We start from the raw sequence: 26,403 nt of genomic DNA, 5'->3' as shown, positions 1-26,403 counted from the left end.
TTGGATTGACCTGGTGGTGCTAAATTCGAGTGTGTTTGTGAGAGGAGGATGTGTTGCGTTGCGAGTAGAGCGTCAAATGAAACGCAACGTCCTACGCTGCGAAGAATGGGTTGATTGGGCATCTTCACTCACGGTGTGCGCAGGCTCCGGCACTGTGACACTCTCTCCGTTCGTCTGCGCTTCCCCATCAACCTGAGCTCCCTGCGTCGAGGTCTCCCCGTCCTTGACCACGACGCCACTTCTCCTCAACATCTCCTCCAGCCTCTTTTGCTCCTTCGCCTCGCCCTTCTCCCATCCCTGCTTTGCCTCCGACAGGGCTTCGCTCCTCTCCGCATTCATCTCCTTGTCGAACGCCCTCAAGATGGCGAACCTTCTGGGCGAAACGGTCCTCGTCACCTTTGGCATCTCTGGTTTCTTTTCGCCTTCCGCACTTTGCACTGCGTCTCCTGCACTGACAGTGGTAGGCAACTCCAGAGCAGGTGGTGGCAACCTCGCCTTCTCCCTGCCACCGTCGCCATCGATCGCATTAATCGCGTTAGTGACAGCATCCTCTTCGACATTTCTCTGTCTTTCCACTTTCGTTGGAGCGGAGATGTCCGTCTTGTCCACCTTCTTGTGCGACGAAAACGCGTCGTGCTTGCCAGGCGAGACTTCCTTTCTCCAAAATGAATCTTTCCTCCAAAACGCAAACACGTGTACAGTCCAATCCCCTACCGCAACCAGAGGATTCCAGAGTGGCTTTCCGCTGGAGTCGTACCCGACATGACCACGCGACGAACTCTGCGACGACGGGATACCATGTTGCGATCGGTCAGAGTTGTCGGACAAATCACCGCCCTCAGGAGAGCCATCACGTTGGGGTTGGATGGTGTTGCTTCGACTCATGGGTCGAGAAAAGGTGATGGAGCGCGTCTTGGTGAGCGTAGCGGTACGACGCATCACTCCAGGACCGAGTTTGGAGATCGGGATGGTGATGCCGTGGGTCAAGACCGAAGAGAAGACGATGAACAGCACAATAGGTGAGTATACCGCTCGCAAACGATCGCGCGTCCCATCGTCAGGAAGCTGCTTGAGCGCCACTTGAATGTAAAACACAGCACCCACGCCGATCGGACCGAACCAGCCTGCGAACGACGACTCCTTGAAATCCCTCAGCGCAGGAATCAGCTTCGTCGCCGCAATCACCCACGGTGGTCGACGCAACAGCAGAACAGTGATACCGAGAACGACGACCCTCCATCCAGTCAACTGCAGTTCCGGGTTCGAGTAATCGGCCCACGGGATGATGGCACCAATGTACACAAATACTGCCATATTGAGGACTGTATCGATGATCTCTTGGAAGTCATTGTCTTCGGTACGAATCCGAAACCAGTCGTCCCAGGTGAAAGAGTTGCCAGCGATGAAGCACGCGAGAATGTCGTCCGATCCAAACAGTCCGGTGGTTCCGAGGGTGAAGAAGGCGAGACCGAGACCGTAGGCAAAGAAGTTGGCTTTGTCGATGTACGACCTGGATTCGGCCCATTTGAGTGATTTCCTGGCCAGATACCCGATGAGCGAGCCAAATGCGATCGAAAGAAGAATCTGGTAGATAACGACCGCATAGACCCAGCGACCGACTTCGGTGCCAACGCTGCTTCCCATATCTTCGCCTGTGCGGGCGAGCAAGTAGATAGCGAGGTAGAGAAACGGAAAGCCCAAGCCATCATTGGCGCCGGATTCGGCAACGATGATGTTCCTCACGTTGGCAGGAACGTGCTTCTCAGCGTATCTGCCCGTGGTGATCGAATTCGCCAGAACCGGATCGGTAGGCGTCACTGCTGCAGCGATGCAGAGGCTCTCTAAGAAAGTCAAATTGGGAATGAGGCCCCAGATGAGCAAGGCTGTAGCGAACCAAGCCGTGGTCATGATGCCGAACAGCAGGATGCATAGTGAGAGCTTTTCCTTCCACAGATACGCCTTTGGTAGAGATATTCCACAGAAGAGCACCTGGATGCCGACGACGATGCGGGTGAACGTGTAGGTGACATAGTTTGTCTCTTCGGCGGTGCCCCAGCTGGTGGGGTCGACCCAGTTGAGGACGTAAGGACCGACGACAATTCCGGCTGTCACGGCGAGCAGTGGCTCCGAGAGATATAGCCTCTCTTTCACTACGAAGGACAAAAGGCCGTAGATAACGATGAATCCACCGAGTACGGCGAGCGACTTGGAGACTTGGGTGAGGTCTACCTCGATGATGTTAGCCGGCATCTTTCCTAAGTAGAGAAGGGGGACTTTGATAATTCAAAAGTAGACTGGGGTTCTTGCAGAAGCACTCAGCCGTATTCAAAAGAAGTGTCGCAGAGGACGGAAGGCCAATGTCATTGACCGTAAGAGATCGAGTTGCGGCTGTGGGTGTTGACCGTGAGAGCGCTGGCGGAGACGAGACGCAAAGAGGGCTGCATGGGGATCAGCTGTGCTACCGAAGCAGACTTCAGTGTTTGAGGATGAGATGCCTTGGGTGACTGTTCCCAAGACGTTGATTCAGATGTTTCGTGGAGACGTGTAATCGATAAAGATGATGGTGGTGGTGGTGGTGTTGGCAGAGCATTTCGGTCGGATTGCGGAGGAGCTTCTCAATTAACGTGCGTCACTGAAACGTGCAATTTCAAATTGCGATCTTCGGCAAAGCCGACTCAAGGTATAATAATGAACGACATTTGTTAGAGCGCGATTACTTCAAGATAGTTTTTAGAAAATAGCCTGCTCGGCATTCTCTGAAAGCATGCATTGGGCGTCGGCAATCTTTTGACCGATGCGCTTTTGTGTTGTTCAAGAAGACCGGCGACCTGCTCATGCACATTCAAGTGTTGCTTGACTGCCGGTCCCGTCTGACTTGATTGCTGACTTCCCCACGCTTTGCCCTGTTCTGGCTTCTGAGATCCATATAAGGTCAAATCGACCAACAGCTTGCGCTCCGCCATTCCACCCTTCAACCAAGACGTCCTCCTCGTTCGCTCAAGATGAATGGAGCTTCACCCCTTTTCCTCGGCCTCGACGCGAGCACGCAGGCGCTCAAGGCATCTTTGCTCGATGCTGACCTCAACGTCCTCTCGGAGCTCGAAGTGCGCTTCGACCGCGACCTCCCTCATTACAACACAAGCGGCGGTGTGTCGGCTCCCACCTCCGGCGACGACCAGGGCACCGTGGTGGCACCCGTCATGATGTACGTCGAGTCGATCGACCTGCTCGCCGAACGAATGCGATCCGCCTCCTGGCCCGTCTCCCGTATCCGCGCGGTCTCCGCTGCGGGTCAGCAGCATGCTTCGGTCTACTTTTCTCGCGCCGCACCCCGCATCTTTACCACTCTCTCCTCCCAAAAGTCGCTGACCGAGCAGGTCGAGCAAGCCTTCAGCAGAAAAGTCGTACCCAACTGGCAGGACTCTTCCACCGTCGAAGCTTGCAAGGCGTACGAGAAGGCAGTCGGCGGAGCAGACGAGCTGGCCAAAGTCACGGGCTCGAAAGCGCACACCAGGTTCACAGGTCCACAGATCTACAAGTTCAGGACCCAGCAGCCGGAAGCGTACAAGGATACAGAGAGGATCGGCCTCGTGTCCAGCTTTATCACCACCATGTTGTGCGTCGGAGAAGGAGAAGACGAAAGGACGGCGATCAAGGGTATTGATGAATCCGATGCTTGTGGTATGAACTTGCTCGACATGCGACCTTCGTCCTCCAACCCTAATGCGGAAGCCAGAGGCAAGCTCGAGCCAGGTTGGAACCAGACCCTGCTAGCGCTCACATCCGGCGAAAGCGAAGGTGCAGACTCATCCCTAGGAGGAGCTTCTGAGTTGGAGAGGAAGCTCGGTGTCATTTACCGCGATGCAGGTGCACCCGTCGGTAAGATCGGCAGCTGGTGGACGCAAAAGTACGGATTCAGCCCAGACTGCCAGGTCTTCCCCGGAACAGGCGACAACCCTGCCACCTTCCTCGCCTTCAGCTTGGCAGAGCGTCAAGCGATCATCAGCTTGGGAACCTCGGACACCGTCATGGTACCCACGCATCAGTACGTCCCCGACCCGGACTTCCACGCCTTCTTCCACCCGGCCAAACTACCTTCCAGCGGGGACGCCTTTTTCAACATGCTCGTCTACAAGTCCGGCAGCTTGGCGCGAGAATGGATCCGTGATCAGTACTGCAGCAGCAACTGGGATACCTTCAACGCCGATGTCGACAAACACAAGCTCGAGCGAGGAAAGGAGCAGAGGACTGGGTTCTACTGGCTGAGACCCGAGATCATTCCTTCTGGAGCATCCGGTATTCATCGATACACCAAGCAGGCCGCCGAGGGTGAATGGCAAAAGGTGCAAGATTTCAGCGAGCCGGGCATGAATGCGAGCAGCATCCTCGAGACGCAAATGCTCAACTACCGATACCGCTCGTCATCGATCGTCGCCGGTCCCGCTGCATCCTCGTCCTCGACTGTCGACACGAGCAAGCTGCCACTCGAAGCGATCTACGCTGTCGGCGGTGCTTCTTCCAACCCGACCATCACACAAACCATGGCAGACGTCTTTGGCTGCGACATCGTCAAGCCAGTACAGCCTGCTGAAGATGGGAAGGGATGGACCCCCGCCAACTACAACTTTTGCTCGGTAGGTGCTGCCTACAAAGCGGTTTGGGGCTGGAGTCGATTGCAATTGACGGCGAGCGAAAAAGTGCCCGAATTTGACGAGTTTGTACACGCGACCAAGTCCAAGCAGGCGAAACGAGCTGGGTTGGCAGGTGCAGCGGACGAGGTCGAGGGTGGTGTGCAGGTGATTTGCCGACCAGAGGAAGGTAGGACACAGGTGTACACGGACGTGATTGGCGAATGGAAGCAGCTCGAGGAAAGGGCCCAAAAAGAGCAATAAGTCAACACAAGGTGTCTCGATTGCAATCCACTCATTGAACATAGCCGTGAACGGCTGAAAGCGCATCGATCGCCTCCCTTGTGATATCTTGCACCACCTGCTTTGCCGGCACGATCGCATCCATCGCACCGACGCCCGTACCTGCCCAGATGACGATTCGATCCGTATCGTCCTCCTTGGCAGCCTGCTTGTATCGCTCCATCCTGCGTTTTGCACCCTCTGCGTCTTCCTTACCTGCCTTGACCTGCTCCTGTAGATCGTGCTCGTACTCTTCCACCGTCTTGTTCCGCAGTCCTCGGCCATCGGTACCATTTGGCCAGCCAAGGGTCCCGCGCGCATCATCAAAGGCGAACGTGCGCAGTGTTGCGGAGCTTTTCGCTTTGACCAGCTCCTCCTTTTGCACATCAGAGTAAGTGGATTCGGGGGTGATGACGAATCGCGTTCCATAGACACCCCCTGCACAGCCCGCAGCGAGAAGCGAGGCCAGCGAGCGGCCGTCAGCGAGGCCACCAGCTCCCAGCACTGGTGGTGTGGATCCTGACGCGTTGTTTGGCTTCAGCAGCGGCAATCGCTTGAGAACATCCGCGAGCAACGCCGACAAGGGGGGTGCTTGCGAGTGTCCATGACCTCCCGCCTCGCATCCTTGGACGATAAGCACATCGCAGCGACACTTTTCCACTGCTACCTGCAGCTCTTGTTCCCTTCCGATCATGACGAACCACTTGATGGCTTGCTCTGCATTGCCAGCAAGATCGCTGTTGCGCTGCTCGTCCAGCTCGGCGATGAGTTTCTGCCATCCGATGAGCTCCTGTTCGTCACCGAAACTGAGCCAGATCGCACCTGGTCGAGCCTTGATGATCACATCCAGAAAGTCGGTTACAGTTTGATTCGGTTTCGCTTGATCTGGCTTCTTGCCATCGTTGAGCTCAGTGAGCCTCCACACGAGGATGCCGATACCGAAATCCGCCCTCTTGCGACGAGAAAGCAAGTCGGCGTGAGAGACCGACAGCTGCTGGTATGCTTTTTCCACCTCAGACTGGAGCGTGGTTGGTGTGAGGTAGCCTGCGCCGATGAAGCCGAATCCACCGGCAGAAGAGACGGCACCTGCAAGCTGACCGCCGGATGCACCAGCCATGGCACCTAGCACGACTGGCGTCTTGACGGACGGCAGTACCCGTGCAAGGGGCGTAATGATGTTGCGACTCGCCATTGCTACTATGAACCTGGTATCCAGCTGATCTGTCAGGCGTTTGATATCGTTGTTGATCGAGTATTGGTGCAGAGATGCAAGTCGAGGATGAACGTCGGTCGGAATGTCCGAATGAATTAGGAAATGCGGGGGAAGTGAGCGACAAGGTTAAAGTGGAGCAAGCGTGCATGCGTGTATAAGCCACAAAGTCCGCTTTGACCGCATTTCCGAAACTCAAAAATCGGCAACCACAGCGGCCGATGAATCCGAAGAGATCGGCGTCAGTCGCGATGGCATCGGCTTCTTCGGCAACTACATCAAGCGGTCGATGCATCCCCAAAGCTGACCCCAGACACGGCTCAATACATATAAGGGACGTCGTAAGAAGTTGGTACTTTCGCAAACGCACGTAGGAGGGAATCTACTGTCAAGATGCGTGCAGTCTCTTATGGCCTCGGATCCCTGCTTAGGCCGAGCGCAAGTGGGAGCGTTGCCAGAGCTCAAGCTACCCTCAGGACCTTGACAACAGCATCAAGCACGGCTCGAACAACCAGGAATGCAACACCTCCTGCGTCGTCAGCAAGTAGAAACATCGTGCGACGTCAGTTTACGAGTACACCGGCCAGACTATCGGATCCGAGCGCTGCAGATGCCCCGTCGATTCCGCCGCCTCTCAAAGGCATTCGGATCGTCGACTTGACGCGCGTGCTTGCAGGCCCTTACTGCACCATGTTGCTGGCCGACCTGGGTGCAGATGTGATCAAAGTGGAACATCCAAAGGGCGGAGACGACACACGAGCATGGCTTCCGCCCTTTGCTCAGCCTCCGACGGGTAAGGACGCGCTGAAGCCGCCGCCAGGAAAAGAAGATTACTGGGCATCGCTGCCCCCCGAATCGGCGTACTTTCTCAGCGTCAATCGATCCAAGCGATCCATCACGGTCGATCTCAAGTCGCCAGCCGGCAAGAAGATCATCTACGATCTCGTCGCCAAAGCCGACGTTGTGGTGGAGAACTACCTGCCAGGCAAGCTGGCCAGCATGGGTCTCGGATACGAAGACTTAAAAAAGGTCAAACCGGACATCATCTATGCCAGTCTCACAGGCTACGGACAGACTGGATCGTATCGAGACAAGGCAGGCTACGATGTGATCATCGCTGCGGACGCGGGTATGATGCACATCACGGGCGAAGCGGATCGACCTCCCGTCAAGATCGGCGTTGCCATGACCGACTTGACCACGGGTCTGTACGTCCACGGCGCCATCATGGCGGCGCTGCTGGGACGCGCACAGACGGGCAAAGGCGTCCACATCGACGCGAGCCTCTTCGAGTCGCAGATTGCATCGCTGGCCAACATTGCGTCCAACTACCTCATCGCTGGGCAGGAAGCTGGACGACACGGCGACAAGCACCCGTCCATCGTACCTTACCAGACGTTCCAAGCCAAAGATGGTCGCATCATGCTCGGTGCCGGCAACGACGGTCAGTTCCGATTCCTGTGTAACCTGCTGGAGCGACCGGAGCTGTCGACCGACGAAAAGTACTCCACCAATGCGGCCCGCGTGGCCAATCGCGATACGCTCATCACGCTCCTGGACGAGCTGCTGCAGCAAAGGACGGTGCAGGAGTGGTGCGATCTCATCAACGGCAAGATCCCAGCCGCACCCATTCGAAACATCAGGGGCACGTTTGACGAACATCCGCAGAGCAAGGATAGAAAGGTGGTGGCAGAGGTGGAGCATCCCCGAGCGGGAAAGATCAAGATCGTGGCACCGGCGGTGAGGTATGGCGACGGCAAGATGAAGATCACGAGGCCTCCGCCGGTGCTGGGTCAGCATACGGATGAGGTGTTGACGCAGGAGTTGGGCATGTCGGAGGACGAGGTTGCGGAGTTGCGCAAGGCTGGATCTATTGGGCCGTGATGAGGGAACACTGGCATACATTGCAATACAGAGTGACGTCGTGTTGGATGATAGGTGTGTGAGCAAAGCTGAGGCAGTCTGTGGCATGATCGCGTGAGGGACACGGCGGTTAGGAGAGTGAGAAATTTGAGTTGAGGGGAACACGAGACCGAAAAGGGGGTCACGGAGCACCTCGAGCGGAAACCGAAAAGTCAGGGTCTCGCAGCCTCGAAAAAAAGAAAGCGATGCTGAGACACACACACACGCAAGTTTGAGCGCCCGACATCGTCTTGCTCTACACCTTCTCGCTTCACTTCATCCATCGTTACCCTCCATCACGCATTGCTACTGCTGCAACAGTCCGAACAGCACAGCCAGACACAACTGCATCTGCAGCGCCTCTTGTCACACATTCTCGAAAGGCTAGCGACTCCTCCACAATGTCTTGGTTCGGCAGAGGCACCACCGGCAACGCCTCCTCCGGCGGCAATGCTTTCGCTGGCACCGGCTCCTCACGATGGATCAACATGGACACGCAGCAGATCAAGAACTTCGGTGGCGAGCTCACAGGCGAGAACGACGCCTTCTCCAAAACGTTCGGTATCGAGCTGACACGACAGCAGCGCATGATCGGATTCGCAGCGTGCATGCTCGGCGGGTTTGTCATCTCCTTGCTCGGAACCGTGCTGCTCGTCACTGGATCTCTGGCCATCTTTGTCATCCTCTACTCGGTCGGTGTGCTGGTCTCGCTGACAGGGACAGGGTTCCTGATTGGGTTCATAAAGCAGTTTCAGCAGATGTTCAAGCCGGTCAGGATCGCGTTTACCTTGGTGATGATTGCGGCGTTCATCATGGTCTGGGTTTCGGTGTTTGCGATCGGTAGCACGGTGCTAGCCATCGTCTTTGTCATTGTTCTATAGTAAGTATGCCGACCAAAGGTTGAACCGCACGCGTTGCGCCTCCTTGCTGACCAGCTTCCCTCGTATTGCTTCCCTTTTGACCATACAGCGTCGCCTTCTTGCTCTATTCGTTGAGCTACATCCCATGGTGCATCGACTTTATCAAACGCATGTTCAGCAAGCTCTTCTAGGTGTCGGCAGGGCCGCATTTTGTACCCCACCGACTGCGTTCGAGCTGCGTGGGGAGGCCGTGCTTCTGCCACAGACCGCAGTGCATCCGAGCGCGTCGTTGCCCCAGCTCGCGTCTTTGTCCTCTACTGTATCTTTAGTCCTGCCCGCAATCTTTGCTCCAGCTGTCGTTCGTGATGCTAAAAAAACCCGTGACAGGATCTGCAACCACGTCAACTTGAAGTCATCGAGATGCTGTAGAGGCATGAGTGTGGTCTGCACCCTGACACTTGACCGGTGTTAGATTCCGATCCTGGCCACCTGGTGAATAATTGCCCGCATCACGTCGCGGTTCGGCATTCGGGGCGGTGCCGTTTGCCATTTGCCGTACATCCGCCAACTTTGTAGGTCAATGTTGCTTTTGCATGTATTCAAATGGAGCGGCACGCACACGCCTTGTCGACATCATCCATACACACCCAGCAGCCACCTTTCCGATCTCCTTCGCTTCTACCTTAAGGGCAACAGGAACGGCAGAGCTACGTCAAATCAGGTCGCAGATCCCGGAGCGCTAACCCCAACGTTGATCATCGACGCCTCCGCCAGAGGCAGCTCCGCTCGCAAGCGGAGGAATCCTGCTGATCGTTTTGTCCATCTGAAGACCAGGATCGCAGCTCCACGACAAGCACACAAATTCTGTCTCTCACGCATGTTCTCATAGCGTTTGCGCTGTTACGCCATGTCTAGTGCCAACGGCGACAAGTCGGCCCCGCGCCCTCCCCCCCAAGGCTCGAAGCCGCAAACAGCGCCGACCTACTCGCTGCCACCTCATCCGTCGACCACCAACTCACATCGCCAACAGAGTCCTGCATCGCAAGCAGCTGCATCAACACTCGCTGCACTGGCATCGAGTCCGCCCAACTCATCGTCTGCTCCATCCCCGCGTCCACAGAATGCTGAACCGTCATCCTCGTCCTCATCCACCTCGTACAACGCAAGACCCAACGCTGCTTCCATCTTAAACCAGAGTCTGTACTCAAATTCAGCCTCTACAACATCCAAACCTGGCAACGCTGCTTCGGCTAGCAGGTCACCATCGCCCCTCAAGAAGCAAGTCGACATGAGCACCAAGTCGACTCCCGCATCCTCTTCCGTCGCAACGCCCACAAAGGCCGCACCTTCGTCAACGACAGGCACACCCCCGTCGTCATCAGCGTCCAAGGAGACCAGTTCCAGCAAACGCAAAAAGGCGAATCGGGCGTGTCTGCATTGCCAGAAAGCACACTTGACCTGCGACGATTCGCGGCCGTGCGTGCGCTGTGTCAAAAAGGGTCTCGCCGAATCGTGCATGGATGGACACCGCAAGAAAGCCAAGTACCTGCTCGACGACGACGAGCTGGAGGAGCTCAAGCGGCAGAAGGACGCCAAAAAGGCGGCAAAGCAAGCTACGCAGAACAAGAACGCTCCCAGTCCGCAGCGTGCACAACCGCAAGCATCCCAGCCGACTTCGGCCAAGACAACACCGCAGGGCTCAGCTCCGTCTCCGGACAAGGCGTCGGCAGTCAACAACATCCTCGATCAGGTCACTGGCAGCATAGCGACGCCGAGTTCTTCTGGTCATGGACCTTCGCCACACGCGCACGACTACCTCTCGAGCCATACGTTCGATTCTTCCAACGGCGCTGACGACGTCGCACAACCGAATAACAATGGAGGTGCTCCGCCGTTCGATCTTCCTTTCGATCCGACGACGCACAACTTTGGCAGCGAGGCGACGAGTCTAGAATACTCAATCCTGTCTTCCATGTTGAATGGCACGGATCTACAGCTGCTGGGACCTTCGGGAGCGAGTCCGGATTTCCAGACATCGCCAGCGGTTGGCGTGATGGACGGCTGGAACATCGCCAGTGGCGGATTGGATGCCTTGTTGAATATGGGTATGCAGCAGGACCAGATCCCCGGAGCAGGCGGCATCGATACAGCGGCAGCTACCTACAGCGACACGGCAGGGATGGGTGCCTATGCAGAACCACAAGCGACTACAGGACTGCAAGATGTCGGTGGAGATGGTGCTTTCAACGCGCTCGAGGTGCCGAGTCCCAAGCCGACTATGATGGAGCAGCCCAACCCGCTTCCCAGCAGAGATGATGCGCAGCAGGCGGGCAGCAACAACCAAGTCGACCTTGGGTCGTCCTCTCAACGATCCACATCCAACGAACCTCTTGCAGCAGATATCAACCGGGCCATCGCATCTCGTCGAGTGGCGCGTCAGCAGCAAGACACGATCTGGCGAGCAAGGATCGCGAAAACCTACCGCGACAACACCGCTCCCTTCCCCTACCCGGAAGGCTATCACTTCCTCATCAAGTACGTCACCTCGAAGTTCGAAAAGCAGGATGTGCTGCGCATCGTTCGCGCCCTAGCCATCTTCCGACCTTCCTTGATCGCGCTGCAGATGCCGCTGACGGAAGAAGACGAGATCTTTGTCGAGCGGTCCTTCCAGCGAACCATGTTGGAGTTTGAGAAGCTGATCAGTTTCAGCGGTACGCCGACGGTGGTGTGGCGCAGGACGTGCGAGATCTGCGTGGTGGGTGCAGAGTTTTGCATGCTGACGCAGTGGTCCAAGGACCAGCTGATGGGGAGGAGGATCTACGAGTTTATGGACAAGAACTCTACCTTGGATTATTGGGAAAACTTTGCACAGCATGCGTTCGAGAACACGACGCAGAGCGTCATGACGACGTGCACGTTGGTGAAACCGGATGGCAAGCTGGTACCGTGTGCGTGGAGTTTCACGATCAAGAGGGATATCTTTGATTTGCCAAGCTTGGTTGTGGGCAACTTTTTGCCGATCTTGTCGTAGGGAGGGGGAGGAGCGAGATGCTGGTAGGGGTGTTGGGAATGCTATTTATGTTTATTGTTGATGTTTCGTCGTCTGCGCTTGATGTGATCGTGAGCCGGCTGTGTAAGTGGTGTACAGCGTTGACGTGTCTGCCGAGAGTTGGCTCGAGGGACCTCGAGTTTGAGGCTGAGCTTTCCACTCTCACATCTGAAGTGAGCATTTCGCGACCTCAAATTCATCGTGGTGTTTTTTCAACAGGCTTTTATTCTGACACCCCGGAGGACCCTTACCGCACGGAGCAAGCATCAAAACCCGCACTTCTTCTTGAATAGCATCATCCTTCACCACCACCACCCCTCCTTAACACGTCACAATGCCGACCATACTTCCCCTCGATCGATCCTACCGCTTACCCTCATATTCGCTCACCCTCCTCTCCGCCCTCGCCATCCGCTTCCTCCTACATCCAGCGCCACAATCGCGCGCCACCCTCCTCCGAACCATCTCCACGCTCGTCTTCCCCACCCTGACATTCTCCATCCTCCAACACCGGCACATTACTCTGCATCGCACCCTCGCGCTTCGAGTATCTTCTTCCTTAAGTGCATATCATGCTGCTGTCTCCGGCAAAACCGTTCTCGCAGGCCCTGGAATGCAGACGATCTTTGGAATGCTGTTCAGCACCGCTCTGCTGTCCAACCTTCCGCTACTGTACAGCAGGCTCTTGCCCGGGGAAGAGATGTCGGAATCTACTGGGAAGCTAGCGAGTGGAGTGGGTTGGTTCTTCGCAGCCGTAAATCTGACGGTGGTCGTGGTGTGCTGGATCATGATGATAACGCAAGAGGAGGTAAAGGTGGAGTTTGAGGATGCAGTGAAGGACGATCAAGTGGCGTTGAACAAGTTGGAGGGAAAGAAGGTGGGTGAAGGCTGGTCGAGGATAGCAAGTACTTCGAGGAGACACGATCTTTGGGTGAAGAAAGTACTCTTGCCGAACGGAGATCATGTCGGCGTGTGGGAGATGACCACTCGTTTGGCGGACAACCATCCGCTCTACAACCCTGACGCCGCACAGAAGAACTCCAGTCCTACTCTTCGCATCTCTCTGCCCTAAACGCACAGCCCTTCCTTCTCACTTTGGGAATCGAATTCACATTCTTGCATTATCTATCCAACGATGCTCCAGGAACGTGTAGGAACGTCACTTACACCTCGACCTCGTCGCAATCCAGCTCGGGCTGGACGTCGGATTCGTTGACGATGCAAGCAAAGTCTGTAGCTTCATCACCCAACGCGATCATCGGGTGATGCCAGATACCCGGGTGGTACTGGATCGCCTGTTCTGTCGTTGCCAAGAACACGCCCAGGGTGTTCAGATCTGGCCGGTCATCTGTAAATCCCCGCACACATTGCAATAGAGAAAATAGGCAGAACACAAAGTCAGTAATCGATACTACGAGTTCTTTGGAACGAGCTGAAAGGGGTTGGGTGTGAAGCTAACCTTGACCGTTCTGCGCGACGACCACGAGGAACCCATTCTGCTTCCCACCCACGCTCACCATCGGGATGAACGCCTGGGTGGTGAATCGATGTCTCTCCAACAACTTCACCTCGAACGGCATTTTCGCCGCAGGATCACATCGGTACACATGAATGTTCGTCCTCGCCCCTGCCTGCTCCGGGTAGTTGTTGACGATCTCGGCCAAGTTCAAAAACTTTTGAGCCGTTCCCTGGTTGACGATCTTGAACGGTTTGGCGTCGTCCGGGTTGTGGGTGGAAGGGCCGTCGATGACGGCACCGTAGCTGGCGAAGGCGGAGGTGGTGAGGGGTGAAGCGGGGAGGAATTTGCCGTGGACGACGATGCCCGTCGAGGTGGTTGCGGGGGATGATGAGGAGGGGGCGAGGGAGGATTCGGCACTTACAGGTGCGAAGGGGTCCGAGGTGGCGGATGGGAGTGGGTCCTGGACGTCGGCGGGGATGGCGACGGCGGGGAGGGAAGTGGGAGGGATTTTGGCGGCGAGGATGGGGTTGGCTCGTCGACCGTGCACACGGAAGCGCTTGATGCCTCCGTCCGGGTGCATTTTGACCATGACGTGGGTGAACGGCGCCGAGTTGCCGTCGACAAGAGGGAAGAAGTGACGACGACCTGGACCAAGCTTTGTGCGCGGGAGCAGGGTAACCCATTGAGCATCGGCAGATGGGACCGTGGCAGAGTCGTGCACAGTACCTAGGATCTCTGTAGATTCGGGAAAGTTGCCGAGGAAGTGGGCGGTGTCGACTTCGGCGTACGAGAGGAAACCTGGTTCGCCACTGCAAAAGTTGAAGGAGAGAAGGACTTGGGTCAGCTTTTATGACGTCGGAATCATGGAAACTAGAGACGATGAACACTTACAGCTTGACAATGGACCAGTTGAAATGACCCTTTGCTCTGGATCGACGAGTCTCCCAGCCGTCGCCCATATCCTTTCCTCTTCCGGGCAGGATGATGTTGCTTCCGGCACCAAAGTGGTTGTCATCCGTGAACACCACCCTACCTCCGTTCAAGCAGTGCGCGAGGTCGAGCAAGTTGAAAGCGCTGTTCTCAGCACTGACCTGTTCGCCCTCGCCCTGTCCGACCGGTGGTGGTGGGATGACACCGTACACCCTGAACCTAGCGATTCCGCCATCTGGAATCATGTGCAGCTTGATATGCGTGTAGATCTTGTCGCCTTTACCCTGGGCAACCGTGAAGAGGTGCCTCTGCGAAGGTCCACACGGAGTAACGGGGACGACGCATTCCCACCTCTCGTCGTTTTCTGCCAGCCCATTGTCGATGCTTGCTTCTTCTTCCTGCGTCAATGCAAGAGCATGAATCGAGATCTCGGGAGCTTCGTTGCCGTTGAAGTTGGCCGTGTCGACGTCGAACCCGATCAAACGGCCGCCGGCGTTGGGGCCGAGACGGAGGATGACCCAGTCGTAGGTGGGGTTGTGACGACGAGTCTCCCAGCCGTCGAAGAGGGCACCTTTGGGACCGAACGTTCCTTTGAGCGAGGGAGCAGGACCGACCTTGAGCAGAGAGGATGCTGGAGCGAACCATTCGTCCGAGGTGCTCAGGATGCGTCCACCCAGAGCGACCGAAGAGATCTCGGTCGAGGTGGAGCCGAGGACAGCATCGAACTGGTCGAGAGCGATGGCGGTCATTGCTTGTCGTTATTTGAGGCAGAGTCGATGGGCCAGATTAGAAGAGATCAGGGGACAAAATAGGACAGCGGGGCTGGAATGTTGATGTGGGGAGAGAAGGAGGAAGAAATGGGACAAGACAAAATTGATCGACATTCAGAGCAAGGCTCTCGAAACCAACACACGCAAACTGTTCCCGGTAAATGAGCCGAAGCCTGCACCGTCCCGCCCCCGCCATTGCTCCTTTTCGTCCAGCTCACGCTCTCCGTTCCCTCGAACCGCTGCCTCTGGCTCCAGTCCGTGTTGTTGGAGACCTCACACAATCCCATGATCGAAGATACAAAACATGCCACGATGGTCTCGTTTGTGACTATATATTCCCCACGCAGCATGAATCGTGCGTTCGGCTAACTCCGAGATGGAAAGAGCTTTGTACCACGCGGTCTCGAGTGGCAATCTCACATTGAAGGAATTGGTCTTCGTGGCCGGTCTTCTGGCCGACGGACGGAAACTCACCCGCTCCTCTCGCAGCCTGTCCCGATGATCACCGATGGCCTCATTCGCCTCGCAGAGCCTTCCACAGACCAACCTCGAACTGCGAACACCAACATAGCCTCAACAGCCCATAGTCAGTCCGAAATCTATTCAATTAGCCTGCTTCGTCGAAGACTAAGTTAAGCTCTACAGTGCATGTACAACCAGTCTGCCCAAGCGGCTGCCATCGCTCCCAACCGCCGCCGCCTCGAGATCGTTTGGCCGAGCTTGGCCTTCCTTCCAAATCCTCCATTCTTGTCCATCCTTGTCGCCCTTGAGTCCGGAAAACACTCCGTCCGATTCCTCCCTCTTACCTTGCAGGATCATGCGCTTCGTGATGTCGCTGTTCACTTCGAGCAGCGACTTGGACGATACGCTTCCCACGAACTTGGCCATGTTGGGCAGCAAGAAGGGGAAGTCCGAGAACGACGTATGCTGACTAGCCTGGTTCGTCTGTTCCTGCTGATCCTTGTGGTACGTCCATGGCTTTATCGGTGCTTCGTCTCGTTTGTTCGCGGCGGCGAGATCACGCTCGAAGGCGAGGATCTTTTCAGAGACTTCTTCCAGGTTTCTCCCTACCACGTCGGGCGTGCCGTAGACGGAAGGGCAGGAGTAGAATTCTTCGTACGTCACCCACGCTGTACGGAAGCCAGCCTGTTTAGCTGCAAACGTGTCCCACGTGTGCGAGGCGACGAACCAAATTCCCTGATACTCCTTCTTGGCCGCATTTGCGTCGATAGGCTCCGCCTGGATGCGGCGCAGCACCTCGGCGTACACCTTGGGATCCGGCTTTGCAGCACCGATCTCGTCACAGCTGAAGAGACCGATACCCGCCCCGATGGCATTGTCTTTGTCTGAGCGACCGGAGCGAGCAGCTTTGGTGTCGATGTCCGCGCCATCGCTCTCTCCCAAGGTTCGAAGGAAAGAAGATCGACCCAACTCCAGCGATCCGTTGGTAGCCGCCCACACGTCGACCTTGTTGACACCGGGCGGCAGACGACCTTTGCCATCGCGGTCACGATAGACACGGGTGAGGGCGTCCACCATTCCTGGTCTCGGTTGCAGCTTCTTGAGCGCGCCCATCATGGTTTCTACCACCACCGCATCGAACGGATTTTCGAGCGCCTCTTCCGCCGGTCCTCCATCTTGGAACGACCCCGCTTGGGTGAGAGATTTGCCCTTGGCTGACTTCTTGGGCAGAATACCGGCTTGGAAAAGCACACGTGGCAACGTTCCCTTGAAGACCTCGCCGATCGGCTTGTACTGTCCGCAAACGCTCGAATAGGTAAAGTCGCGCTGGGTGCCGTGGAACCAGTCCATCACCACCAGCTCTGGAACGATCTTGGGAACGCCTTCCGCTTCCTGCAGTTGATCGGGGAAGAGCGAGACCAGCGCATCGATGCACGCAGAGAGACCAAAGAGCGTGCCGAACATGTCGTGCACCACGACGAGCCTCGACGGTGGCGCGAGACGGGTCGATGCGGCTGCAGCCGAGCCATCAGATTTTTCAGTGCCCTCGGCGCCGAGCGTAAGCAGCCAACCTTTGCCACCGGTGCTCGACTTCGATTCGCGCGCGATCGTGGTCACGTCGTCCATGTGTGACTTCCACTGCGTGAAGTCTTCGCTGTTGATCGTGTAGAGCGGTTTGCTCACTGGGATGACGTCAATGCCGGTGATGGGAACGGGTTCGACCCATGGGTCGAGCACAAGCGCCTGTCCGAAGGGGCAATCGGTGTGTCGGAGCGCTTGGATCGCAGTCGAGCCTCCGAAGCTGTGTCCGATCATCCAGGGATCTTGCATCTTGAGCTTCCCGGTGAAGTGGCTCAGCACCTGGGAGCGACGCTCGCGTCTCTTGGCTTCGTCTCGCTGCGATCGCGTACACGATTCCACAACCGCTTTGCCAGAATTGATCTCTTTGAGCACGTTCAGAGCGGCCGTGACTTCGCGACGACGGAACTCGACTTGGGCACGCCGTACGTCCATCGGCTCTGGCTTGCCGTCCACCTCAGCTGGTCGCACATAGATCTTGTTCTCCACCCCATTTGATCCACCCGAAAGCCACCGAAACCATCCGCTTGATCCTCGACTTTCTTTGTCGCTGGAATGATGGATGGTCGTCGATGCAGCCGATCCATCCCTGTGCTCTACAGCCGCGACGATAATTCCTGAACCAGCGAGCGAAGTGAGGTACGCCGAGTAGGTCGTTCTCGTCCCACCCATACCATGACTGAATACGGCCACGGGGAAGTCATCCGAAGGTGTGTCCGAGATGAGATCCGCATCGACCGCCACAGGTAGCCTCTGCGAGACGACGCTGTACGCCGGCAACACAATCGGAAGGGCAAGATATTTGGGTACACCCGCGTACTTGAGCAGTCCACCGATGGATCGCAATTTGGGTGCTTCCAGCCAGTCGAGCGCCCTACCGTCGGACGTCGCATCCGTCCGAGAAGTTGGGTAGTAGATCGTCAGTAGCACAGTGTCGGTGGTGAGGAGCGGTTTGGTGACCCCACCTTCCTGGTAGGTGTACGGCGTGGGTGAGTCTTGCTTGATGGGCTGGTCGAGCGCGATCTCCAGGGTGACTGTAGAGACCGCATACCGCGCATCTGACGGTGGAGACGGTAGCGACATGGTGCTCTATTGATGTGATGGACGAGAGGGACGTAGTGAACGCCGAGAGAAGAACATGCTGATGCACCCTCCACTTTGTGCGAGGTCATTGGCGCCGGCAATCGACTCGTGGCTGTCAGCTTTCTTCTCAAAATGCCGTAAAGCCGGATCGCATTTTCCTGCCAAAAGATGCCCCGCACTCACCAGCTTCTCGGCATCTCGTCCTCGTCCAACTTCGCCCGCGCTTCTCCGCTGGGTCCATCCACACCTACTCGAGGCTCAAGTCCCGCCTGCAGGTCATGCCCGAGGTTCTCATCAAATCTGCCTTGATACAATACACGCTCATCAGTCCACTCATGGATGTCACGTCCAATACTCCTACTTGGTGCAATGCTGAATAAACAATGGTAAATTAGACAGATGTAACCGAAATATTAACACCGAACATGCAAATGGGTATGTACTACGAACACCAACACCTGGACTCAAAACTTTGGCAGAACGATCGGGGCTGCCAAAGCCGAGCCGGACCACATATCCTCGTCCGCCTTGCCACGTGCAGAGGCTTCCATATCGGGAAAGTCGAGGAACGTCCTGAACTCGTGCAACGAGCCCAAGCTCGATCGGTTGCTAGCGCACGTCGACGAATCGTAGCCTGAACTCGGGCTTCTGCTGAGCTCTGGTTCGGGAGACAGTTCGCTTGCGTCGGAGGTACGACCACGCGTTCGGCCGATGGAGCGGTCGAGAGCGGCGGCAAAGTGCTCGCCTGCTCGAGAAGCGTTTGGCGCTGCGATATGATTCATCGAATCGACAGGTTCCAAGATGTCCGGTACGAGTCCAGGCGCTGCATAGATACCTTTGCGCTTGTCCTTCGGACTCGTTGGTTCCTTGGACAAGCTAAGCGTGGGCTCCAAGAGATCTACCGAAATCTTGGTTGGACGACGGATCGACTTGAGCGGTCGCAAAGGATACTTCCTCTCCAAGGCCTCATACAGCGGTTTATCATCTTTCGCCGCATCCTCATGTGGGCTAGAGTCCGCCGTGCCGAAAGATACCCCACTTGAAGTGGAAGACATGGAAGAGCGCAGCGAGGACCGCGGCGATGTCGTGGAAGAACGTCGCAGCGAGATCGGAGAAGCTTTGGCGCCCTCCGATCCGGTGCTGATGTGGACGAAATCAGTGGGCGCGGAGATGTTGAGCCCGAAGCACGGCTGCTCTTCGACCTTGTTTCGTCTCAGAGACATCTTGAGGTGCGCCGAGATGCTCGTCTTTCGACTAAGCGTGGGGTTGCGAGGGGGCAGAGACGACGTTGACGCAGCTGCAGCGTGCTCTTCTTTATCCTGCGCCCATTTCAACGGCCCCTTTCTCGGTCTTGAAGGCCCAGTCGATGTCGACACGGTGGCTGAACGCAGAAGCTGCCTCACAGACTCGTCTGCAGTAGCGCGGTCCTCCCTGGAGATAGTGGGTGCATCAATCTCAAGCAGGTACTGTCGTTGCGGCTTCTGCGCCGGCTTGGCAGGTGCTGGCTGCGCTGGCTTTGTGCCAACAGTCGCTGATCTTGACGCCGCTGAGATGGGTGCTGTCGGCGTTGACGCTGTTGAGATGCTGCTCGAAGAAGTATGTTGCTGCAAAAGCTCGGCGGGGATCAGCGGAACCGGCTTGCGTCTGATTGCACGCGTCCTCGATGTGGCTGGCTTGTTGACTCGAGACGTCGAAGCTGCTGCAGGACCGCTCCAGAGGTTGTCCTGGCTCAGTAGCGACGACGATGCGCCGAGTATCGCCGACATGGTGTGATGATGGTATTGATGCGGCTCGAGTGATGTGCTGGGTCTTTGATATAATTGCTGCTAGTGAGTCGACGATGACGGGAATAAAGGCGGTCGAGATGATGTACTAGAAGCAACGTGGATTCGTTGGGAATGAGAACAGAAGAGGACGCCGGTCTATATCTTCCAGGAAGTTCATACAGTTCGAAGAGGCGAGACGACTAGGGGTCGGACTTTGACGACCGTGCACGTTCAAAAGTGGGTCGAGGATTCGCGGCAACCGGTGCATGCCGACATTAGTCTCAAGTGTATGTGGCAATGCTGCACTTTCGCAACAAGGCCAAGTGGGGAGGGGCACCGGTTCGCAGGCCCGCTAGATATCTTGGCGAGGGAAGGGGACCACAAGCGAAGATCCAAGCGAGAAGGCGACGCACTGCCGCGGACACCACAGAAGAATAGGAGCTATGCACTGCTTGCATGACACAAGCGCGATCTGCCTATACAAGGCTCTAGAAAACCGCTCCGAAACACGATTCTGAATGGCGCAACACAGATCATCCACGACTCGTGCACATTGTATCACCGCATGTGGTCCCACTCGCTCCATGTGATCCGATGGTGATACATTACTGCCGTGGGCTCTACCACATTGAGTACAAACCAAAAAGGCAACGCGGCGGAGTCAGGCAGCGGGGAAAATGAATCCGAAAGAGAGACAAAGTGGGGAACGGTTGATGCAGCCACCTGCAAGGGAAGGCTCGCGTTGAACCCTGAGAAAAAAGCCCGGCAACGCAAACACTGGTGTTTCTGTGTCACTTTTTCTGAAAAGGTCTTCTTAGCCTCTCGCTTGGAGATGGCTGTGCATGTGAACATCTTGTCCTTTCGCGTCAAGCGAGGCTCAGAGGATTGCAAAGCAGTTTCCCCTCCTTCTGCGCGCTCGCCTGCTTCTGCTCAATGACGAAATACGCTAGTCGTGTGCTTGGAATTCCTATTTCGACGTTGGACCCTGTTGCGAACAAGGAGGTCCGGCGACGCTCGTGCGACGAGTTTGATGCAGTGCTTCTCGGTCGGGCCGAATGGTAGTCGTGTCCGATCGTCACCCACGAGCGAATTGCGTACGATTCCTCTTGACGCATCGAGCAGACTCTCCAACAGTAGCATGATTTGCGTTAAAGATGTTGCCGATGTACCGTTGCTCTTCAACAGAGATCTCCAAATGGGATCTGCAAAATGCGCCGAGCGGGAAGGCCCGAGACTGGGAGGTGTGCGTCGGGCGCGGGACGCGTCTTGCAACCACACTGAGCGTGAAATTTCTGGAACCAGGTAAAAAACTGGCTTTCGTGTCTCAGGTTCTTCCCGCTGCCTTTCGGTGCAATGAAAGAGGAACCAATCCGATCGCGATCGTTCTGATCGGGGCTTGCGTGTGTTGAGATGAGCGGCCGGGCTTCCGATCGGTCCAGCAGTTGAAGCAATCCGCTATGGCCGGATCTGTTGCACGAGTATGCTAATCGATTCGCTGTGAATGGGCCCAGCTTGGATTTGGCGAACGTCGAGTCGCGGTTCTGGCGGGCGTTTGGGGTGCTACTGTTCACTTGAAGAAGGCTATCAAAAGAATGAGGCCTACAATCAAGCCTCCCAGCACCCAAACCATACCTATTGGTGGGTTGCATATAACATTGTGTCTCGTCAGCACAGTCCCCTCGACCCGAGCTCGAGGACCTAGCACTTACCGTGATCCTTGAGGCTGTTTCGAAGACGATCCATCTGGGAAGTGGCTCCTCCCAGTCGCAGCCCTGTACGATTCGCATCGCCGTCAAATTCTTCCAGAAGCTCTTGATGAAGATCGAGCTCCTCGTTCATCTGGAGACTCATCTCGTGTTGGCGATTCAGCGAAGCTGTCAGAGCATCGAGGTGCTGGTCTTGTTGATCCCAATGGTGCTGCTGCAGCCCGGCCTCGTCCGAGTTTGAGAGGCCATGGCTAAAATCGCTGGGGCGTGACTTGTCTCGAGATTTCGCATCCGAGTTCGGATCGACTCCAGACCCGTCGTGATCGTCGGCAAAGGGGTTATGGTCAGAGGCCAGCGGCCCTAGATTTGACATCTTGAGCGACCTTTCCTGGATGACAGCGGTGCAGTTGTCCGTCGTTTCTTCAGCGCATAGCTAGACCTTAACGCTCTTTCAGTGACAACGCTCTCTAAGATTGGCGTTACTCCGTAGTGTATGGCCGTGTTCGATTGACTTGCGATTTGAGAAGATCTAGCGTGTCAACTAGATGCTGCTTCTATTGTCCGTGCGTCAAGACCTTCTTCGCGGAACTCGGTCGGGGAAAAAATGTAAAGCTGTTACATCTGAGCATCGGTACAGACCCGACTTCCAAGCGTCTTTCGGTTGCGGATCGGGATGCTTGCGGCTACCGATCAAGCGCCAAAAAGGTCCCTGCGGGTTGGCGTGCTTGCTTGCATCGTCCCGGCCACCGGCAGCAGTCGACATCCGGTCCAACGGTGCTCGGGCCGCGATGTCGAGGTCGATGCAAGCGTGGTGTGCATGTGTCAAACTTTGCTGCAATCCGCCCGCGGCGCGCGATTGGAGGCCAGATCGTCGGACTCTGTCGGTCCTGCCGGCTCTTCGGAACAGCCGCTTCTTCGATGCTGTCCTATAGACTCGTTTTGACTTTTGGACAGTGCGCTGATTCGCTGTGGCGCAAGGGTACAGAGATCGTCGGCAGAAGCTCGGCGAGACTGGGGGTCGAGGCGAGAAAGCCACAAATGGCAGGCGCAAACCGCACGTCCACATCCAAGACGTGTCGCTCGTCGCCGGTCAATTTCTGCCTGCCCTGCTGATATCGCTTGCTTTTTCGGCAGGTCCGACAGGTGGTCGAGGGTTACGCGAACTTGAAACTTTCTTCGCTTCGCGAACAACTTGTTCAGGCTGGCGCTTTGATGGAGGAGACGACCGCTCACCGGCAACAACGTGGCGTGGACATGCTCCAAATTTTGTGGCAACTTGCTTCCGGTGCCGATCAAACTGCAGCAAGGTTCTTCGGCAGCTTCCGTTGGAGTCGTTGCCTCAACAAAACGGCAACGCATGTTTGATCGACTCGTCAATTAAAGCTTGCTCAACACCTACCTCCCTCAATCTTGTTCGTTCGAGCGCGACACGTCAGAGCCAAAGACACTCTATGAAGTCGTCGCCGCCGCCAAATCATGGCAGACGAGCGAGAGCTCGGCGTGCTCGGTAACGGTGTCTTCAAATGAATTTTCAATAAAGGACGACATTCCAACGAAACAAAGTCCTTTTTTTGTCCGGTTAATTTCGGCAAAGTGTCGGAGATTTTTTTTGGATTCCATTAGAACGGAACGGTTCATCCGGTATGCGTCACTCTTGCAGCTCGGCCTTCTTGGCAGTTCAGCTCTTTCTTTCCAGACCAAAGAGAAAAGAGGCACATACAGGTACCAGTCCGGAAGAAGTTTTGCACGCTCGGCTAACAGAATAACGACAGGTGACCCTGAGAAACCTGACTGATGACTGACCCGCCTTTTTGACGAACTGTCGTAGACGAGCAGATGGCGGCACTGTCCCGAGTGACCTTTATTTTGCAATGCAGCCTGATAGACACTTCAGCTTAGCTCGGCGCGAATGGAACTGCGATGCTCGTGTACGGAAGCTGACTGTCGCTCTTGTTCGATTTGACTATTTTTCGTTTAGCGCTGGAGCGTATCCATCTTTTGCTGGTCTGTCTGAGCTTCCTGGACGTCTAGGTGTTTCGCCGTCGGCCAAACAAGGATGTGTAAGAGCGAGACCTAGCGCAATACTTCCTTGAGCATACCTGTGGCAAGACGACACGCTCAAACTCGATTCGCAGACTCAAACACAAGCGAATGAGGCTTGAGCATGGGGAGCAGGGGCTGTCTGCAACAACAGGCCAGGACTGCGGACAGACCGGCGAGTTTGCAGTGTTCGGAAGCTGTGCCGACGAGCAGCAGCAGCAGCCTCGCTGCAGCCGGAAGCGAGGCAACGGAGGCGTCGTTGAGCTTGGCGCCTTCTCTTCCCTGATCCCATGTGATCTCCCTCCTTGACTCGCAACCATTCCCCAGAATCCCACTCTCGAAGCCTCGCAAGCTTCATCCATCCGCTTCGGCCTACCGTCCGAACAGCCTCGAGCGGTGTAGTCAGTTGGCCCGAAAGCTCTGCTGTCCGGAGGACCCCATTCTCAGGGAAGAAGAGCCCGATTCCCACCCGACTGGGCGTCTCCCCCACCTCACTTTCCCCAGAAGCAACAGCCAGCAAAAAAGGAACAACCTGCCGCCACATTCATCTGCTTCGACGAGGTCCGGCGAGGTTTCTTCATCCCTTTTATCTTGCCCCGGCCCACATCCCCGCTGTTCTTATTGTATGCCTGGACGTCGAAAGTATCATAAAAAGGAGCCTCCTCTGATCCTTCTGCACCCCGCAATTCCAGCACGCTCGCTCCCTCTGCAGCAACAGCCCATTTCCCCTCCTTGTCGGCATCACAATCGACATGCGCTCTCGAGGATCCAGCATAGCAGCTGGCGGCTCTCGCCGCTCGAGCTTTACTGCTGCTGAGCCTCCCACCTCGACGGCAGCTGATGTCGCCGTCCCCATCGAGCTGAACCTTCCGCATCGAGGCAGTGCGACTAGCAGCGCCAACAACAGCCAAATAGATCTCACCGGTCATCAAATTTACCTACCTGACAATGCCACTGGCACGTCGTCACCTCGCGGCGGCGTCTTCGAGCTCAGCCAGGTCGGTGCCAACGAGCAGGTCACAGGCGACGTCATCAAGGATGTCAAGACGGGCAAGCACTACAAGAAGATCCCCATCTCGAAGCCAGCCTACTCCCTCGGCCACACCACGGGAGCCCCCGTCGTCTCCGGCGTCGCGAATCGATCGACAGGCCGCATCGGTCTCGGTCACGCTTTTCCGACTGAGGAGCAGAACAGGCAGCACAAGGCGGAAAAGGCCGCTCGCAAGTCCAACAACACTTCCGGAACAAGGACACCTGCAGTAGCTGCTGGCAGCACGGCTGAGCATCGAGCGTCGATGGACGTCAACACCAAAGAGGGAAGAACGCAACTTTTTGCGCAACTGCGAGACCTCATCCACGAAGAGTTTGAGAAAGCCAACCGAGGCCAGACTGAAGAGCTCAGGAAACACGTCCGCCAAGCCAACCTCGAGCAGCGACAGCATCTTCAAGAACATATCGAAGACGTCAAAGCGATCACCAACACGGAACAGCCTTCCCAGTCAGAAGATGGAGTCCAGTCGGAGGACTCGGACCTGAAAGCGTCGAAAGACCGATACACCACCGAGACGGCCGTCGCCACCAGGGACGACGACAAGCGTCATGCTTTTGGGGAAAAGGACAGCGACGGGACGCTCACCATGGATCAAAACGGTAATGCGGTCCGAGATCCTCAACCCGCTGAATGTGGCTTCGAAGGAGAGGAAGATGACAGCGATGACGAATACGCGTTCCCGAACAAGTGGGCAGCCATTCGGTACAAGCTGCGCGAACCGTTTGCAGAATTCCTCGGCTGCTTCATGCTCATGGTTTTCGGCAACGGTATCAACTGTCAGGTCGTCATCTCGCAGCTGTACGACCCTAGCAATGCCAAGGGTAGCTATCTGTCAATCTCATTTGGATGGGGTGTGGGTGTAGCGATGGGCGTCTGGGTGGCAGGTGGTATTTCGGGTGGTATGATCAACCCCGCCGTAACGATTGCGCTAGCATGCTTCCGCAAATTCCCCTGGAAGAAGGTGCCCATCTACATCGTTGCTCAGATCCTCGGCTGCCTGATGGGCTCTCTTTGCATCTACGCTCTCTACGTCAACCCGATCCGCATCGTCGATCCAGACCAAACCGAAACCACGGCCGCACTCTTCACCACCTATCCAGCCGAATTCCTTCGCCAACCGTCGACACGCATGAGCGCCTTCTACAACGAATTCTTCGCCAGCGCCATTCTGCTCATCGTCATCCTCGCCATCGGTGACTCGTCCAATACGCCGCCCCCGGACGGTCTTGCCCCTCTCGTTCTGCTCTGGTTGGTCTGGGGTCTCGGTGCCTGTCTCGGATGGCAGACGGCATATGCGGTCAACCCGGCGCGAGACCTGGGTCCACGCATCATGCTGTCCATCGTTGGCTATTCGTCCGACATTTTGTGGACTTTCAACGCTTGGTACTGGCTCTGGACACCCGTCATCGCCACCTGCTCTGGAGCGATCATGGGCTGCATCATCTACGATACACTTTGCTACACCGGTGGCGACTCGCCGATCAACCGGAAGGCCAAGAAGCACGCACCGTCGCTCGGTCCTGGATCGAAACAAAAGATGCCAGCTGCACTAAGCGAAGCTTGATCGTTCCAGATCCGCCGAGTCTGAGCAGAGAACGTATTCTCAAGACAAAGATCGCCCAGCCGG

At 56.3% G+C, this 26,403-nt stretch overlaps 14 protein-coding genes across 14 annotated transcripts; 7 read left to right on the top strand and 7 right to left on the bottom strand.

Moving 5' to 3' along the window:
• Nucleotides 1-72: 72 nt before the first annotated feature.
• On the bottom strand, nucleotides 73-2,250 carry PHSY_000212 (Na(+)H(+) antiporter 2; the record flags this gene model as incomplete). The annotated part of the gene is made up of 1 exon (XM_012330855.1): nucleotides 73-2,250. One exon carries the CDS (start codon nucleotides 2,248-2,250, stop codon nucleotides 73-75), a length of 2,178 nt encoding a protein of 725 aa, XP_012186245.1.
• Nucleotides 2,251-3,002: 752 nt separating this feature from the next.
• On the top strand, nucleotides 3,003-4,892 carry PHSY_000211 (xylulokinase; the record flags this gene model as incomplete). The annotated part of the gene is made up of 1 exon (XM_012330854.1): nucleotides 3,003-4,892. The coding sequence occupies one exon, from the start codon at nucleotides 3,003-3,005 to the stop codon at nucleotides 4,890-4,892; it is 1,890 nt and encodes a 629-aa protein (XP_012186244.1).
• A 31-nt stretch (nucleotides 4,893-4,923) lies between these two features.
• On the bottom strand, nucleotides 4,924-6,027 carry PHSY_000210 (hypothetical protein; the record flags this gene model as incomplete). Its single annotated transcript, XM_012330853.1, has 1 exon — nucleotides 4,924-6,027. One exon carries the CDS (start codon nucleotides 6,025-6,027, stop codon nucleotides 4,924-4,926), a length of 1,104 nt encoding a protein of 367 aa, XP_012186243.1.
• Nucleotides 6,028-6,513: 486 nt separating this feature from the next.
• Nucleotides 6,514-8,004, top strand: PHSY_000209 (hypothetical protein; the record flags this gene model as incomplete). Its single annotated transcript, XM_012330852.1, has 1 exon — nucleotides 6,514-8,004. The coding sequence occupies one exon, from the start codon at nucleotides 6,514-6,516 to the stop codon at nucleotides 8,002-8,004; it is 1,491 nt and encodes a 496-aa protein (XP_012186242.1).
• Nucleotides 8,005-8,510: 506 nt separating this feature from the next.
• Nucleotides 8,511-9,073, top strand: PHSY_000208 (ER-to-Golgi vesicle protein transport; the record flags this gene model as incomplete). The annotated part of the gene is made up of 2 exons (XM_012330851.1): nucleotides 8,511-8,902; nucleotides 8,992-9,073. 2 exons carry the CDS (start codon nucleotides 8,511-8,513, stop codon nucleotides 9,071-9,073), a joined length of 474 nt encoding a protein of 157 aa, XP_012186241.1.
• A 716-nt stretch (nucleotides 9,074-9,789) lies between these two features.
• PHSY_000207 (potential fungal zinc cluster transcription factor) lies at nucleotides 9,790-11,913 on the top strand (the record flags this gene model as incomplete). The annotated part of the gene is made up of 1 exon (XM_012330850.1): nucleotides 9,790-11,913. One exon carries the CDS (start codon nucleotides 9,790-9,792, stop codon nucleotides 11,911-11,913), a length of 2,124 nt encoding a protein of 707 aa, XP_012186240.1.
• Nucleotides 11,914-12,265: 352 nt separating this feature from the next.
• On the top strand, nucleotides 12,266-13,003 carry PHSY_000206 (regulation of translational elongation-related protein; the record flags this gene model as incomplete). The annotated part of the gene is made up of 1 exon (XM_012330849.1): nucleotides 12,266-13,003. One exon carries the CDS (start codon nucleotides 12,266-12,268, stop codon nucleotides 13,001-13,003), a length of 738 nt encoding a protein of 245 aa, XP_012186239.1.
• Nucleotides 13,004-13,094: 91 nt separating this feature from the next.
• On the bottom strand, nucleotides 13,095-15,069 carry PHSY_000205 (allantoicase; the record flags this gene model as incomplete). The annotated part of the gene is made up of 3 exons (XM_012330848.1): nucleotides 13,095-13,279; nucleotides 13,391-14,199; nucleotides 14,282-15,069. 3 exons carry the CDS (start codon nucleotides 15,067-15,069, stop codon nucleotides 13,095-13,097), a joined length of 1,782 nt encoding a protein of 593 aa, XP_012186238.1.
• A 660-nt stretch (nucleotides 15,070-15,729) lies between these two features.
• On the bottom strand, nucleotides 15,730-18,213 carry PHSY_000204 (haloacid dehalogenase; the record flags this gene model as incomplete). Its single annotated transcript, XM_012330847.1, has 1 exon — nucleotides 15,730-18,213. One exon carries the CDS (start codon nucleotides 18,211-18,213, stop codon nucleotides 15,730-15,732), a length of 2,484 nt encoding a protein of 827 aa, XP_012186237.1.
• Nucleotides 18,214-18,677: 464 nt separating this feature from the next.
• Nucleotides 18,678-19,979, bottom strand: PHSY_000203 (ubiquitin conjugation factor; the record flags this gene model as incomplete). The annotated part of the gene is made up of 1 exon (XM_012330846.1): nucleotides 18,678-19,979. One exon carries the CDS (start codon nucleotides 19,977-19,979, stop codon nucleotides 18,678-18,680), a length of 1,302 nt encoding a protein of 433 aa, XP_012186236.1.
• Nucleotides 19,980-20,909: 930 nt separating this feature from the next.
• PHSY_000202 (hypothetical protein) lies at nucleotides 20,910-22,058 on the bottom strand (the record flags this gene model as incomplete). The annotated part of the gene is made up of 2 exons (XM_012330845.1): nucleotides 20,910-21,181; nucleotides 21,689-22,058. 2 exons carry the CDS (start codon nucleotides 22,056-22,058, stop codon nucleotides 20,910-20,912), a joined length of 642 nt encoding a protein of 213 aa, XP_012186235.1.
• A 195-nt stretch (nucleotides 22,059-22,253) lies between these two features.
• Nucleotides 22,254-22,751, bottom strand: PHSY_000201 (transmembrane GTPase; the record flags this gene model as incomplete). The annotated part of the gene is made up of 1 exon (XM_012330844.1): nucleotides 22,254-22,751. The coding sequence occupies one exon, from the start codon at nucleotides 22,749-22,751 to the stop codon at nucleotides 22,254-22,256; it is 498 nt and encodes a 165-aa protein (XP_012186234.1).
• Nucleotides 22,752-23,136: 385 nt separating this feature from the next.
• PHSY_000200 (3-hydroxyacyl-CoA dehydrogenase) lies at nucleotides 23,137-24,034 on the top strand (the record flags this gene model as incomplete). The annotated part of the gene is made up of 4 exons (XM_012330843.1): nucleotides 23,137-23,192; nucleotides 23,309-23,407; nucleotides 23,514-23,672; nucleotides 23,821-24,034. 4 exons carry the CDS (start codon nucleotides 23,137-23,139, stop codon nucleotides 24,032-24,034), a joined length of 528 nt encoding a protein of 175 aa, XP_012186233.1.
• Nucleotides 24,035-24,477: 443 nt separating this feature from the next.
• Nucleotides 24,478-26,340, top strand: PHSY_000199 (hypothetical protein; the record flags this gene model as incomplete). The annotated part of the gene is made up of 1 exon (XM_012330842.1): nucleotides 24,478-26,340. The coding sequence occupies one exon, from the start codon at nucleotides 24,478-24,480 to the stop codon at nucleotides 26,338-26,340; it is 1,863 nt and encodes a 620-aa protein (XP_012186232.1).
• Nucleotides 26,341-26,403: the final 63 nt, after the last annotated feature.

The sequence above is a fragment of the Pseudozyma hubeiensis genome (genome assembly GCF_000403515.1).
Source record: "Pseudozyma hubeiensis SY62 DNA, scaffold: PHS4, whole genome shotgun sequence".
Classification (NCBI taxonomy): Eukaryota; Fungi; Basidiomycota; class Ustilaginomycetes; order Ustilaginales; family Ustilaginaceae; genus Pseudozyma; species Pseudozyma hubeiensis.
This window is presented reverse-complemented; position numbering and strand designations above follow the sequence as displayed.